The 14,601-nt window shown below is 39.7% G+C and overlaps 1 protein-coding gene across 11 annotated transcripts in view; it reads left to right on the top strand.

Annotated features, from left to right (window-relative positions):
* DMD (dystrophin) overlaps positions 1-14,601 on the top strand; it is a 1,020,507-nt gene that overhangs the window by 841,520 nt on the left and 164,386 nt on the right. For all 11 annotated transcript variants that reach the window (XM_035114377.2, XM_035114375.2, XM_035114388.2 and 8 more), the window contains one exon: positions 8,037-8,183. In XM_035114377.2, the coding sequence (XP_034970268.2) occupies positions 8,037-8,183 (147 nt within the window). The remainder of the gene's footprint in view (positions 1-8,036; positions 8,184-14,601) is intronic.

The raw sequence follows: 14,601 nt of genomic DNA, 5'->3' as shown, positions 1-14,601 counted from the left end.
TTTGTATACATAAAATGAGATGCCAGTGAGATGAAGGTATATATTTACATTTAATAATTATCAGCCAATCTGTTATAAGATTTAAAATTATTTAATTGGTTGTCATCCCAAGTGAAAAGGATAAGAGTTTTGTATGCCATCTCCATATTCTGTGTCAGTAAACAAATAGAAATGCAGTTAAACCTATAATCATGACATTTGGCTCCACTATTTGCTGAGAAATGAGGCTATATAATTTTATGTATAATAAACATATAGATGGAAAGCATTTTTTAAATTATGTACTGCTGCATATTAGTAGTTCTTGTATGCCATAGACGGATAGTAACATTTTGATAGATAGAATATTCGATAGAATATTATATACCCTTCAAAACTTAAAATGAGCTGCAAGTTCTAAAGGCTTAGGTATTCTTGGTATCTCTAAGAAATTATCCATCCTTAACCATTTTGAGTTTCTAATGGTAAATAAGATGAAAACTTAATTCATTTTTGTTTCAGCAGTGCCTTCCTCCCAGGAGCCACAAAATCATGCAAATGTAAACTCCCTTTTGAAATAATGAATGCATAAATATTGGCAACTGCATCAAGTTTCACAACAAAAATGAAGAAATAATTGATTCACATTTAATGAGAAAAAAGTTTTCGTTTGCTTTCACAAATGAAATAAGATGTGTTTAGCTATGCATATTATATTTTAACGTAAAAGAACAGATATTACAATAATAATAATAATAATAATAATAATTTATTATTTATACCCCACCCATCTGGCTGGGTCTCCCCGACCACTCTGGGCGGCTTCCAACAGAAAAATAGAACACAGTAATCTATTAAACATTAAAAGCCTCCCTGAACAGATGTCTTCTAAAAGTCTGGTAGTTGTTTTCCTTTTTGACATCTGTTGGGAGGGCGTTCCACAGGGCAGGCGCCACCACCGAGAAGGCCCTCTGCCTAGTTCCCTGCAACTTGGCTTCTCGCAACGAGGGAACCACCAGAAGGCCCTCGGTGCTGGACCTCAGTGTCCGGGCAGAATGATGGAGGTGGAGACGCTCCTTCAGGTATACTGGACCGAGGCCATTTAGGGCTTTGAAGGTCAGCACCAACACTTTGAATTGTGCTCGGAAATGTACTGGGAGCCAATGGAGATCTTTCAATACCGGTGTTATGTGGTCTCAGCGGCCGCTCCCAGTCACCAGTCTAGCTGCCGCATTCTGGATTAGTTGTAGTTTCCGAGTCACCTTCAGAGGTAGCCCCGTAGAGCGCGTTGCAGTACTCCAAGCGGGAGATAACTAGAGCATGCACTACTCTGGCTAGACAGTCTGCAGGCAGGTAGGGTCTCAGCCTGCGTACCAGATGGAGCTGATAGACAGCTGCCCTGGACACAGAATTGAACTGCGCCTCCATGGACAGCTGTGAGTACAAAATGACACCCAGGCTGCGCACCTGGTCCTACAGGGGCACAGTTACCCCATTCAGAACCAGGGAATCCTCCACACCTGCCTGCCTCCTGTCCCCCACGAACAGTACTTCTGTCTTGTCAGGATCCAACCTCAATCTTTTAGCCGCCATCCATCCTCCAACCGCCTCCAGGCACTCTAAGGATGGGGTCAGTATGTGGGATCAAGCTTGTTGGTGGCGTTGCACAGCCTTTCGAATTTCCAACATGGGAAGTTCAGTTGACATTTCTGTTATTCCCAGTAAAAGTTAAGTCAAAACATTTCTGCTTCAGTGTTGTTGACTTAAGTGAAGGTATTTGCTTGCTTGCTTTAATTATTGTTAGCCACCTCAAGATTGCAATTTGAGATAGAAAGGCAGGATCAAAATGCTTTTAATGGATAGAATGGAGTATTCCTCAAATACTAAGCCTGTTGACTTAGAAGTATACTTCATTTGTTTCAAGGGTGCAAATTAGGGTTAGCAGCATTGTTCTTGACCTATATTTTGGACAGAAATCGTTCTGATGTAAAACAGGGTTCCCATCAGCATCAAGTTGAGGTGTCCAATGCAGCACATTCCCATCCTTTGTGGAATTGATTGCAGTTTATATAGCCTGATGATGTGGACAGGAGCCTTGCAGTACAGTCAAACCTTGGTTTTCCGAATGCCTCCGTTGTCGTACGTTTTGGCTCCTGGACACCGAAAACCCGGAAGTAACTGCTCCAGTTTTTGAATGGGTTTCAGAAGCCGGACACCTGACGAGGCTTCTGTTTTGAGTTTCCCTATTGTATTGAGGCTTCCGCTTTCAGTTTTCGGTTGTTGAACATTTTGGAAGTCAAACGGTCTTCCAGAACAGATTACATTCGACAACCAAGGTTTGACTGTAATGTGATTCACTTCTTGCTGTCTTAACCTCTGTCCATCTTGGCAAGTGAAAAGCCAGTGGGGGTGGCAACGGCAACTTACCAGCATGGTCCAGATGGTTAATGCATCCCTATTCAGTGGACTTGTGTCTACTGTCCTTAAACAAGCAGCAGTGCATTCACCTCTGAAGAAGCCCTTCTTGGACTGTGGTTTACACCAACTACTATCCAGTTATGAATGCCCTTTCTTGGGTAAGGTGGTGCAGAAAGTGATGCCAGAGCAGCTGCAGGGGTTCCTGTAAGATATCAATTTTGCTGATCCATTTCAAGGCACACTTTTGAGATTGATTTTGCCTTTTGTTGCTGTTGTTTAGTCATTTAGTCGTGTCCGACTCTTCGTGACCCCATGGACCAGAGCACGCCAGGCACTCCTGTCTTCCACGGCCTTCCGCAGTTTGGTCAAACTCATGTTAGTAGCTTCGAGAACACTGTCCAACCATCTCGTCCTCTGTCATCTCCTTCTCCTTGTGCCCTCAATCTTTCCCAACATCATGGTCTTTTCCAGGGAGTCTTCTCTTCTCATGAGGTGGCAAAATGATCTGTCCTTCCAGTGAGCACTCAGGGCTGATTTCCTTAGATGACGTGTATCAAGAGTTTTGAACTGGGGAAATGTGATTCTGCCTTTTTTATTGTACAGTGATCTTAATACATGATGGTGTCTGCATAGGTATGCTCTTGATAGGGCTATCTTTGGGTCTGGTGTGAAAGCTGCAGCTGATGCAAAATGCATCAGACCACCAGTAACACATCTCTGTGCTTGCATTGGCCGCCCATATTATTATATTAATTTGGAATACAACTAACCTGAAATACTTCCTGACACATTATATCACAGTACTTTATATCACACATTATATCGCTCATAAATTGTTCATGCAAACACTCAATCATTGATGCGTCTAAGTAAAATTATGGTGCATGTTATGTGTGCATGTTGTGTAATTACACCATGACTGCATTAAATAGCAGCAAAATAGCAAATTTAAGACAGCTATTTAGGTGCCTTTGACAAAGCTCAGTGAAGTCATTCTGAAGTTTCAGTGGAAAAACATAAGAAACCTATTGAGATGCAAAAAGGACATTTTTACTTTAAAAGGTCAAACAGCCATTCATGTCCCATTGATGAAAGAGCACATTCAGAGAGTTGGCTGTGTGCAATTCATTTCTTGAGCCCAGTCACTCAAGAAGCCTTTAAACAGGGATTCCAATTGAACCTTCTGATCTAATCAGAGGGCAAGGACTTCAGGAAAAAGTCCCTCATGCTTTTAGATCACTGTACAATAAAAGAAAAGGGCAGCATTAAATTATTGTTTAATTTCATAAAAATCTGGCTGTAAAAATATCAGTTAACAATTCTCATCACACCCCTCCTCCAAAAGTTCAGCAAAAGAGGTGTGCCTTGCCTTGCTTCTTGTTATAGAAGCAAGATGCATCTAAATGGGAAGGAAATTCCACAGACATGAAAGCATTTAGAACACTGAAATTGCTTTTAGCCTATATTGTGATAATTGGAAAACATGCGCTCCTGTTTTCAAAATAAGAAATGTTTAAAAGATTTTCTATCTAACAACTATCAGTATAGGACTTTGTAGTTAGCTTTAAAATTAGCATTTTCTTGGGATCTCTGACATTACTTCTCTCTACTATACCAAAAGTATGGTAGGAAAATATATTTGGAAAGCAAGCCTACTGTCAGGGGGACTCCCTACAGGGAGCCTTCCCCCCCCCATCCTGACCAGCACTTCGCCCAGCGAGAGCGGTAGCAGTGAGTCAGGAGGAAGCGGAATGGAGGAGGGAAGGCTCAGCGAGGCATCAGAGCCCCAGCACTGCTCCAGAACAGCCTCTTCCGGCGCCTCCAACGCAGGGTTAGAGGGTGGCGTTTCGGGGTGCCCAGGCTATTATGCTGGCCCCGAAGCAGAAGGGCACCATTGCTGGATTCTGCGAGTGACTAGGAGGTCATGTTTTCTGCTATCTCTGCACTGTACATAAAAGTAAAAGGTAAAGGGGCCCCTGACCATCAGGTCCAGTCGTGTTCGACTCTGGGGTTGCGGCGCTCATCTCGCTCTATAGGCCGAGGGAGCCGGCGTTTGTCCACAGACAGCTTCCGGGTCATGTGTCCAGCATGACAAAGCTGCTTCTGGCGAACCAGAGCAGCGCACGGAAACGTCATTTACCTTCCCGCCGGAGTGGTCCCTATTTATCTACTTGCACTTTGATGTGCCTTTGAACTGCTAGGTGGGCAGGAGCTGGGACCGAACAACGGGAGCTCAACCCATTGCAGGGATTCGAACCGCTGACCTTCTGATCAGCAAGTCCTAGACTCTGTGGTTTAACCCATACTGTAAATAGTATGCACAATAAAAACCCTTAAAGACAGAATGGACTGGAGTGTCATTACTCAGGAGTAGCCGCAACAATCCCCTGACACCTACCTTCCACTCTTTCCAAAAGTCATTTCTTGGAACTCATTAATGTTGGATAGATTTAGCAATTCTACACATTTTAATCAGTTATAAGCATTCCCATTGTGCAGGACAATTGATAGTGTTTTGGTAAGAGCATAAAATGTAATAGAATAATTTCACTTCAAAGTACATTAAAAGAAACAACTTCAGTAAATAAAAAAAATACAATTTTATCTGTGACTAAAGGCATGATTTTATTCTTACTGTTCTACATATGAAAAGAAATTTATTGGAAGCAACTGAATATGCAGCACTGGATCTATCCAAAGTATATTTTCAAAATGCCATGTATGGGGATAACACTGCAATTTTATTATTGCAGGTGGGAAAATGTTACAATAGGACAACTGAATAATTTGGATTGAGTATCTGAATGCTGCATTTGACTTGTTATCATGTTGATGCACATGTGGCTAGGGGAAAGAAGGGCTGAGAAACTGAGAAAGTGAATTGAGCATCTACTATTATTTGCTGCAATTGGAGTCACTGGTTTCATAAGGGGAAGTCCCTGATGCTGGGAGAGCACATAATGAGCCATTCTCATTGAAATAAGCTTATTTACTAGTTATTTTTCAGTAATTCCCAGGGATCCAGACATTTATTTTCAAATTTGGGAAGATGGGCTCATGCAACAAGAAATATATATATATATATATATATATATATATATATATATATATATATATATATATATTCCTGGACATTGGTAAATGTCTGCTGACTTTGGTGTACACAGGTCTTAATATTTATGTCATAGGAGTTACTTTAGCATATTCCCATACTTTGTTAATCAAAAAATCAACTAAGGTGCAAAATAAGGACCATAATGGGACAGTGCACTTGTTGACCACATAGCTCAAATAGCTCTAAATATGACCATATTTAGAATTTGACATATTCCAACAGGTTTCACTGATGAGCACAATGACATTAGCAGAGGAATATCATGTTCAAACACATAATTGTATTTCTATTACAAACCTATCTCACTGTTTCAGGAGTATCTCAATTTCACCTAGCTCTATGTCAATGTTTTACTTATCTTTGGAGTCTTGTATACTTCATCAAGAACACTTGGTAAGTAAATGGAAGTCGATTTATGAAGAGGAAATAGTTCATCTGCTTAAGTGTAAATTGGATTGTATGACTAGAAGAAATTGTCAAATGTTATCTGGTCCCTTCCCCCTATCATGATATACTGTATATAGCCAGGTACATGTATACTGTTCCTGACAGATTTTTATTCAGATTGCATTTTCAGTCTTTGAAAATGAAAGTTGATTGTTGTAAAGGTATCTGTACTTCAAAAGCACTGCTTTCTCAAAGTTATAAAACAGATCTACTTACGTATTCCAAAAGAAATATTCATTATAAAACAATAAGAAAATTAAAAATATTTTGGTTATTTATTAAGGTGCATGCTGGAAGGAGACATTAGCAGTACATTCATATTTTTCAGTTACCATGTGATGGTCCATGTGCAATTGGATAATAGGAAGGAGCACATATTTTTAGAAAGGCAGGGCATAGATTCATTGATTATGATGATGAGGATGATAAGGAGATGAGGATGAGAATGAGTGAATTGTAGGCTCCATAAAGTGAAATACAGTGGTGCCTCGCTAGACGAATTTAATTCGTTCCACGGGTCTTTTCTTATAATGAAAAATTTGTCTAGCGAATCCCATAGGAATGCATTGAATTTTTTATTATTTATTTATTTATTGCCCATAGGAACACAATTGAATTTCAATGCATTCCTATGGGAAACCGCGATTTGCTAGATGAATTTTTCATAAAATGAATTCGTCTAGCAAGGCAACCTCCGCTCGAAAAATCCTTTCGTTAAGCGGAAATTTCGTTAAGCAGGGCATTCGTTAAGCGAGGCACCACTGTATATGTTGGCCTGTAACTCAGAGGAATGTTGCATCATCTAATTTTGAATGGATTTTAGGGTGACTTCACACTTCACATTTTGTTCTAAGGTACAAGTACAAAATACACCTGGCTTACATCAGTTGTGTGTGGTGCATCTTTCTTAAATAATTCCTTCCCAGTAAAAAATGTCGAAGCAGTGTTTGTGCAGTTTGGAGTTTTGAATGGAGAGGATCAGAGAAAAAAAGAGGTGGATTTAGCTGAGGGTTGACCCTGGGAGAGGTGGAGGGGGGGACAAGGAATGGTAGTAGTAGTGTGTATTTTCCTCTGATTAGAATCTACTTCTATATTTGGAAACACAAAAATTGTTACAAAGCTACCTCCCATACTAAACTTTGGTAACATTGATGCTAGTTTAGCAGCAGGGAATGTGTTTTGTGAACTCTTTCAAACCCCAGGATAGCTTTGGTTTCTTGGCAGTTTGACAGAATATTGCTTTATGTTTTGTGTTAATCAATGTTTAACATACCAGAAATAAAAGCTATCATCTGTATCATGCGACTATACTTATTCCGCTCCATTTCTCTTTCCTATTTGGTCAACAAAAGAAGACCTGAGTCTTACTGTTATAGATATCAAAAGTAGGGAGGAACACAGAGCTTAGTCCATTGCAAAACCCATTTCACCTCTGCAAATAAAGTAGAAAATGAAATCTGTAAATGTTGTGATGAAAGAAAATTAATATAGAAAATCAAATTATTCAATATCTTCTTAAGTCCATAAGCCAAGCCTGGTATTATCTCAGTATGTATTGCCATGAATCTATGTAGCCAGTTTTAAAAGGACACGGACATTTCTATAGACATTTAATTTATGTGGCTGATTGCAGTGTCTTCCAGAGCTGTCTGGTTCTTTTTCAAATTTGTCTCCATCTGCTACGTCCAAGCATCTCATTTAAAATGTGTGCTCGGACCAAGCAAATGGGGCCACTTCCATAGCTCTTATGATGATACCACTAAGCTGTAGGTAGCCTCACTTTTCTCTCTTTCTAATGCCTTCACCATAATTTCTCAACCTTGGAAAAGATTTGGAATTGCCCTCCAATGCACCATGTGATGCTGAAGTATTTATGCAGCAACACCAATAACTTACTGCTGGTCTATTTTAAGGGTTTATATCAGGCTCCCAGTACTAGTCCAAGGCAACAAGGTTTCTGTGAAGTTGTGCTGGGAACCCCAAACAAGACCCTATGTTTTGCTATAAATTGTTATAAGTTCTTTTTCAATCTAAAATGCCATTACTAACATTTTGGGTTTGCTTGTTTTTTACACAGGTTTACCAAGCAGAAATTGCACCTCTTAAAGAGAACGTGAACAATGCTAATGACCTAGCTCATCAGTTTACCTCTTCTGAAATACAGCTTTCCCCATATACCCTCAACCGCCTCGAAGACTTGAATGGAAGATGGAAACTCCTGCAGGTAATATTATATAACATAACCCTAACCCTTAAAATGACTGTCTTAGGTAAGAAAATTGTTTTATAATAAGTAATCTCGAATGTTTCTAGCAATACATTGTATTTCACTCATGTTCTTCATGTCCAGCATGAATAGTTGCTTGGAACTGAATAAAATACATAAAATATACCATAGGCTTTGACATGTGTATCATTAACTGGATCAGAAACCATGTGCAGAAACTTGATTCCTAGCACCCATTCACCGCAAGCTGCTACATGCAAGTAGTGCTAGTTGTATAATTAGCAACATCTGTTTGGTGAAGAGAAGCTTGTGGCTACTGCACATCCTCAGTTTACTCCGGGCCATTGCTTTAGATAAGGTGTAATTTCTGTATGCTTTCCATCCTTCACAAAATGCTTTAATTTTCCACTTCCTTCCTTTGAATATATTTTATCGCATGTGGAAGACTGAGCTTTGCATTTACTTTCACTGCTTCAATCCATTCTCTGTTCTCTTTTAAACAATTCCTGGGAACATTAATTTTAAACAGTACCCTTTTCTACAAGCAGTTTAATGGTGTCTTCCACCTTGCATGCATTGAAATTACTTCAGTAGAATCAAATCCAAAATTACGGAGCATTATATTCATTGTGGTCATTGGCAGAGTTTGATCAAGCTATTAAGGTTATCAAAAAGGTGGTTTTCCTTTTAAAGGATAATTAAGTTTTCCTTATAAAATAGAAGCAGATTTTTTAAAAAATGGGTAAAGGCTGTAGTGTGAATTAGACATAGACTGATCTTAAAGACTGTATATATTCCTTTAACATGTGCAGAATCTACATATTAGCTTGATTGTATATGAACACATGATACTGTTGCAACACAGTCCTACATACACATTCCATTGTTGATGGCTGAGTGGTTTGGGATTGTGCATAGTTGCAGTTCTGTTGGTGGAAATGAGTACTGCTGGTTTTGGTGCTTTACTCCTGCAGATGCCCAGGCTTCACCCAGATGGCTGGAGAACTAATGCTGGCAAGTTTTCCTACCAGCAATAGCAATCAGAAAGCCCCGAAATGAGATGTTGTGGTGAGAGTGCAGCACAGGCAGCTTTGAATCCACTGGATCACTAGCTTCACAGATTCCCCAAGGTGCCCACTCCTCCAAGGGGCCCAAACATGGGTTGACCTGGCATAAAATTAGCATGAGCCATCAGGGATTCATATGTAGCAATGGATCTGCCACTTTGCTCCTCCCCAGCCTCAAAATAAGATTTCTCTGTTACACAATCAGTAGATATCAAATATGGAGTATATGGCCTTGGATTGCCTGAAAGGCATACACCTGACAGTTAAGTTTGCTTGTGCAGCTGAGCTTTATGTATGTGGGGTGGCTATTCCTTGCATGCATACCTACACTGGATACTGAAATATGTGGTTAAAAGGGCACATTTTTTACAATCTACATTCTGTGTGCTGGGGTTGGTTTATGGGTGCCAGTGTGCTCAGATAAGCTGACTGATACCTGCAACTAATAGACATGAGATGTCCATGGAGACACACACGTCCAAAAGGTGCAAAATAGATTATTAAGTATTTCTAAACAAGATCCATGTGGCCATGCCCCTGCATCTAAGTGCAGTTGGGAATATGTATTTATGTGGGCTGTCAAGGGCAGCTGCTAATCTCTCTCTGTGTGTGTGTGTGTGCACGTGTGCGCGTGTGTGCATGTGCTTGGGATTCCAGCAATAAGGGGTCAGGAGCCTGGAGGCTATTTTGAGTAGGTTTGCTGACTGGATTACAGGAAATTGTATATTTCAGTTTAAGCATCCATTTGCTTGCAGATAACTAATAGAGGAAAATAGGTCAGGGGATATTTTGAAGCATTATACCTTGCATTATTAACTTGTATAAAAGAGGCTACTTCTCTGTCAAATACATTTCTATTTCCCAATTTGAAATACGTGTTATTGTGGCAGAGGTATAAAATTAATGTTTACTCAAATTAATTTTCTCTTGTGTTTAACATGATTTGCTAGTTACTTTAAACTATCTTGAATAGTAGCATCTCTCTGTGTGTTTTGGATCAAGAAATAGATAATTTCAGTGTTTTTTCTTATTCTTATTTATTAAACTTATTAGTTGTATGTTGCCTGAATGGTCTCCATTATATTTTAAAACATAAACTTTCGTCCTGAATCTGCTTCCTGTTGATAGTCATTATAGTTTTTAAATGTATAAAAAGCTAAAAGGTATTGTAAACCATGAAGCAAAGCATCTATATTAGTAAAAGCAAGTTTCATCTTCCCAGCAGAGGGTGATTCTGATCTTTCTTAGAACTTGAAATCCTCTTTTAGTTCCAGTAGTTAAGAAATTGCTCTTGTGTTTTGCTTGAGAATCAGAGCTGTTGCCATGGCCGCAGTTTTCATGGTTCCTGAATGGACTATCAATGAATTAATTGATTATGTAGTTTGAATTCTACAGTTAGCACCATGTCCACTTCTGTGAGGTTAATATTTGGCTCTAAGGAGCATCTTCCATGTGGAAATATGCATGTTGGCTTTTTAGCAAAGTGGAGGAGTAATCTGTTTCCAGCTACTTTCTGATATTTGAGTAGTGGCAGATACTTTGTCTATTTGACTTCTCTGTTTGTGATATTTAAACAGCACCTCTCTGTATATTGTACCCTAAATAGGAAATATGATTTAAAATATATTTAAAACTATTGAAGAGCTACACTTGAAACCTACTATAGCATGGTATTCTAAAAACATCTGTGTTGCTCCCTGATTCTTAAGCTGTGTGTAGCTGTGTTTTGTTTTCAGTTAACAGTGATTTAATTGCATATCCGTCTCACATTACTAATTTAGTTAATTTATTCATAATTAACAGTATTCTATTTTCTGTCAGGGTTTGTGGCACTGCAATAATAGTATTTTTTCATTAAAAATAAAGTATAAGGGCTGAATTTCTGAGGTCTTTTTATTCAGTTACTTTGTGAAACTAAGTTAAAAAAAGGTGAAATACTTAAGACATTTATTGTTTTCTATTAGAGTTAAATGAGAAACCTTTAGGAGCATAAATTTTGAGATGAAATGTTTTGCCAGCTTTTGTGTGCCCTAAGGTGTACATTTACATTGGAGCTGAGAGTTAACTTCCTCCAGCAGAAATAGTCTTTTCTCCAATAGAAATACAGTACTTCTTCCATTGGAAGAAGGGAGCCTCTGGATACAACCCGATACCTACTTTTACTCCCAAATTCTCAGAGGATCATGCAGTCACCCTCCTTTTGGAAGGCAAGGGCACATTTGCAAATCTGTGAAACTCATGTAAGCACTACGCATGCACTGCAACTAAGCACATACCACAACCTATTTCATTGGCTAGGACAGAATATGTGAATTCTGTATGTAATGGTAGTATTATGAGGTCTTATTTGTTTGCATTTAATTATCACATTTATATCCCACCTTTCCTCTAAGGAACTCAGGGTGGCATACATCATTCTCTTTCTCATTTTATCCACACAGCAACCCTGCGAGGCAGGCTAGGCTAAGAGGCAGTGATGGGCCCAAGGTCACTCAGTGAGTTTGTGTTGCTGAGTGGGGTTTGAACTCACCACACTGGCTGTCAGAAGCATCTCCAAACTATTTCATTTTAGGCTGCAGTAGTTATAGTGATTGTAAATCTCAGAATCACTGGGTAAGGTCTTCAACCAGTGGTGTGGTACAGTGTTTAGGACATACAATGTTGGACTGGTGACAGGGAAACCCACATCCAAATGTCCACTTAGCTATTCAGGTCACTTAGCGAGGGGCAAGTTCCCATGATCAGACCCTGACATGGTAGATCAGTGGTTCTCGAAGGGTGTGGCAGGAGAGGATGGCAAGTGTGGTGGGAAGATATGCAGCCTGAAACAGTATCCAAACACCAACTGTGAATATGTACATGTGAAATAGAATTGGATATAATCTGAGAGAAAAAGTGCTAGGAAAATGTGGTATCATTTGATAAACGATCACCTGAAACTGCCACCAGTTCCCTGGTTTTGTTTGATTCTGTTGCTGGCATGTATAGTAGGAGCTGATGGATCTCAAGAGAAAAAGTTGTTGCCAGCAGGGGCTGCGATCAATAAGAGCTCCTTTGGGTACACATAAGAGCTTGTGCTTACCAAGCAGAACCTTTATTCTCTGAAAAGCAGCTCCCTCGTGCAGTGTATCATAAGGTGCTTTTGAATTTCCTCTGAATTTCAAAAGCAGTTTTCCATGTGGTAGATAGAGCTCTGATCTAAAGAAGAAACATTTTTTTTAAAAGCAACCTTATTGTTCTTTTTCATAATCACGAAAAAGTGGGTGGGTTGTTCTTATTCAAATTAACTTCTTTTGTTGTTGTTGTTGCTTTCTTTATTGTTTTAGCAATGGCTCCCTATCTCCTTCCAGTATTATTCTTTTTGATTAAGAGAAAGTCAGTTCTGCACTCCTCCCCTGCCTTGAGTTTCTCAGGGGAAGACCACAGCAGAGTACTGCACCCATCAGAGATAGGCTTTAAGTGGTGGAAGTTATGTGAATTACAACTTACTTCACACTGCCATTCCCTTAGGGTCAAATTAAATGAGAACACAGCCAGTATCTGAGTAAGTGCATATAAGCTTTGAAAGAAAGGGAAAAAGAACAACTCACTGGGTTGTCATTAGTTTCCCAGTTCCAGCTTTTTCCACAATGGTAATAATGTATGACAAGGTTTCTGGGGCAAGAGCAGACCACATTGCCAGGCATAAAGAGCCTGATCATGTAAAATCAAATGTTTTCTTCTCCTGCTGCTGCTGCTACTGCTAATACCGTGTTTCTCATATTATAAGACATGTCTTATATTTATTTTTTCCTCAAAAAAACACACTATGGCTTATTTTCAAGGGATGTCTTATTTTTTTCCTCCTCCTCCTGCCGCGGCTGGCATTGCTGCTGTGCCTATCACTATGTCTTATTTTCGGGGTATGGCTTATATTCCTTGAATGCTTAAAAATCCTGCTATGGCTTATTTTATGGGTATGTCTTAAAATATGAGAAACAGGGTACTACTGTTAACACATTAATCTGCCAATATGTGTTAAATCCAGGGGTAAGGAACAGGACAGAGTCTCATTGTACTATTATGGTTCTGTCAGTTAACAGCAGGTGAGGAGGAAGGGACCTGGGCACGTAAACCTAGGCACCTTTGTGCTATACCTAGCCAGAGGTCCCAAATTGCTAGCCATGACAGATGGTATCATTGGTTCTTATCCTTATTGGAAACTTCTATAGTTAACAAACAATGAGTCCTTGCGCCCTCCCTCTCCACTCCACACCTGCTGCTCAATGGCATGTGTAGCACAGCCTGCGCCACCACAGCCATGCAGCAGACCATACGTTAAGCCACCACTATCGCACCACTGCCAAGTACTTGATTAGTGTAAAACTGTTTTATCTGATATTGACCCCTCTCCCTTTTCTGCCAGCCTGCATTGTAAGATATGAAAATGGAAGCAGAATTCAGTCATCAAAGGAACTGTTTAGAAATTGGTGCCCAAGTTTTGGTTTTGAATTTCCTGTTCCCTCATTGTCCCTTTCCCATAGATTTTTTTAGGCTGTGGGTAGGGACTGTCTTGTTTTGATTGTATACAAGCTGCTCTGGGGGCCTTTTTGGTAAAGAAAAAAGAAGGAAGGAAGGAAGGAAGGAAGGAAGGAAGGAAGGAAGGAAGGAAGGAAGGAAGGAAGGGAGAAGAGGAGGAGGAGGAGGAGGAGGAGGAGGAGAAGAAGAAGAAGAAGAAGAAGAAGAAGAAGAAGAAGAAGAAGAAGAAGAAGAAGAAGAAGAAGAAGAAGAAGAAGAATGGATTCTCCTCTCTGGGGATAAACAAAATTTCATTTGAGCCTTGTGACATGTACTGTAATCGTGTTGATATTACCATATTTCAGTTCCATCTTGATATGCTGCATCAAAACTAGGTGTCTTGTGGCTCTATAAAAGGACTATAAAATGTGTTATGGCATAAGCTTTCATAGGCTGAATCATAAAGCCTTTCTCTGGCGTTTGAAGCGTGTGATATGTATCTGATGAAGTGGCCCACAAAGACTTATCCTCATGTTAATAGTGTTATAAATTTTACCCCTTTACCAAAATTTGTAAACATCATTCAGCTCCTCCATGGCAATATGACAGCAACCAGTCGCAGATAACAATGGCTCTCAAAGTGAACCATTCACAGTGGGATCAGGTGTTAAACAGGGTTGTGTTACTGCCCCAACTCTATTAATTATTTTCATTGCCATGATCCTACACTTTGTCGAAGGGAAACTCCCCACCAGAGTAGAAATCATGTATCAAACAGATGGAAAGCTCTTCAATTTGAGCAGGCTGAAAGCAAAAAGTAAGGCTACCGTAACGTCCGTCGTAGAGCTTCA

Source organism: Zootoca vivipara, chromosome 4, assembly GCF_963506605.1.
Source record: "Zootoca vivipara chromosome 4, rZooViv1.1, whole genome shotgun sequence".
Taxonomy (NCBI): domain Eukaryota; kingdom Metazoa; phylum Chordata; class Lepidosauria; order Squamata; family Lacertidae; genus Zootoca; species Zootoca vivipara.
The sequence above is the reverse complement of the archived record's forward strand: the minus strand, read 5'-3'. Positions and strand labels throughout refer to the sequence as shown.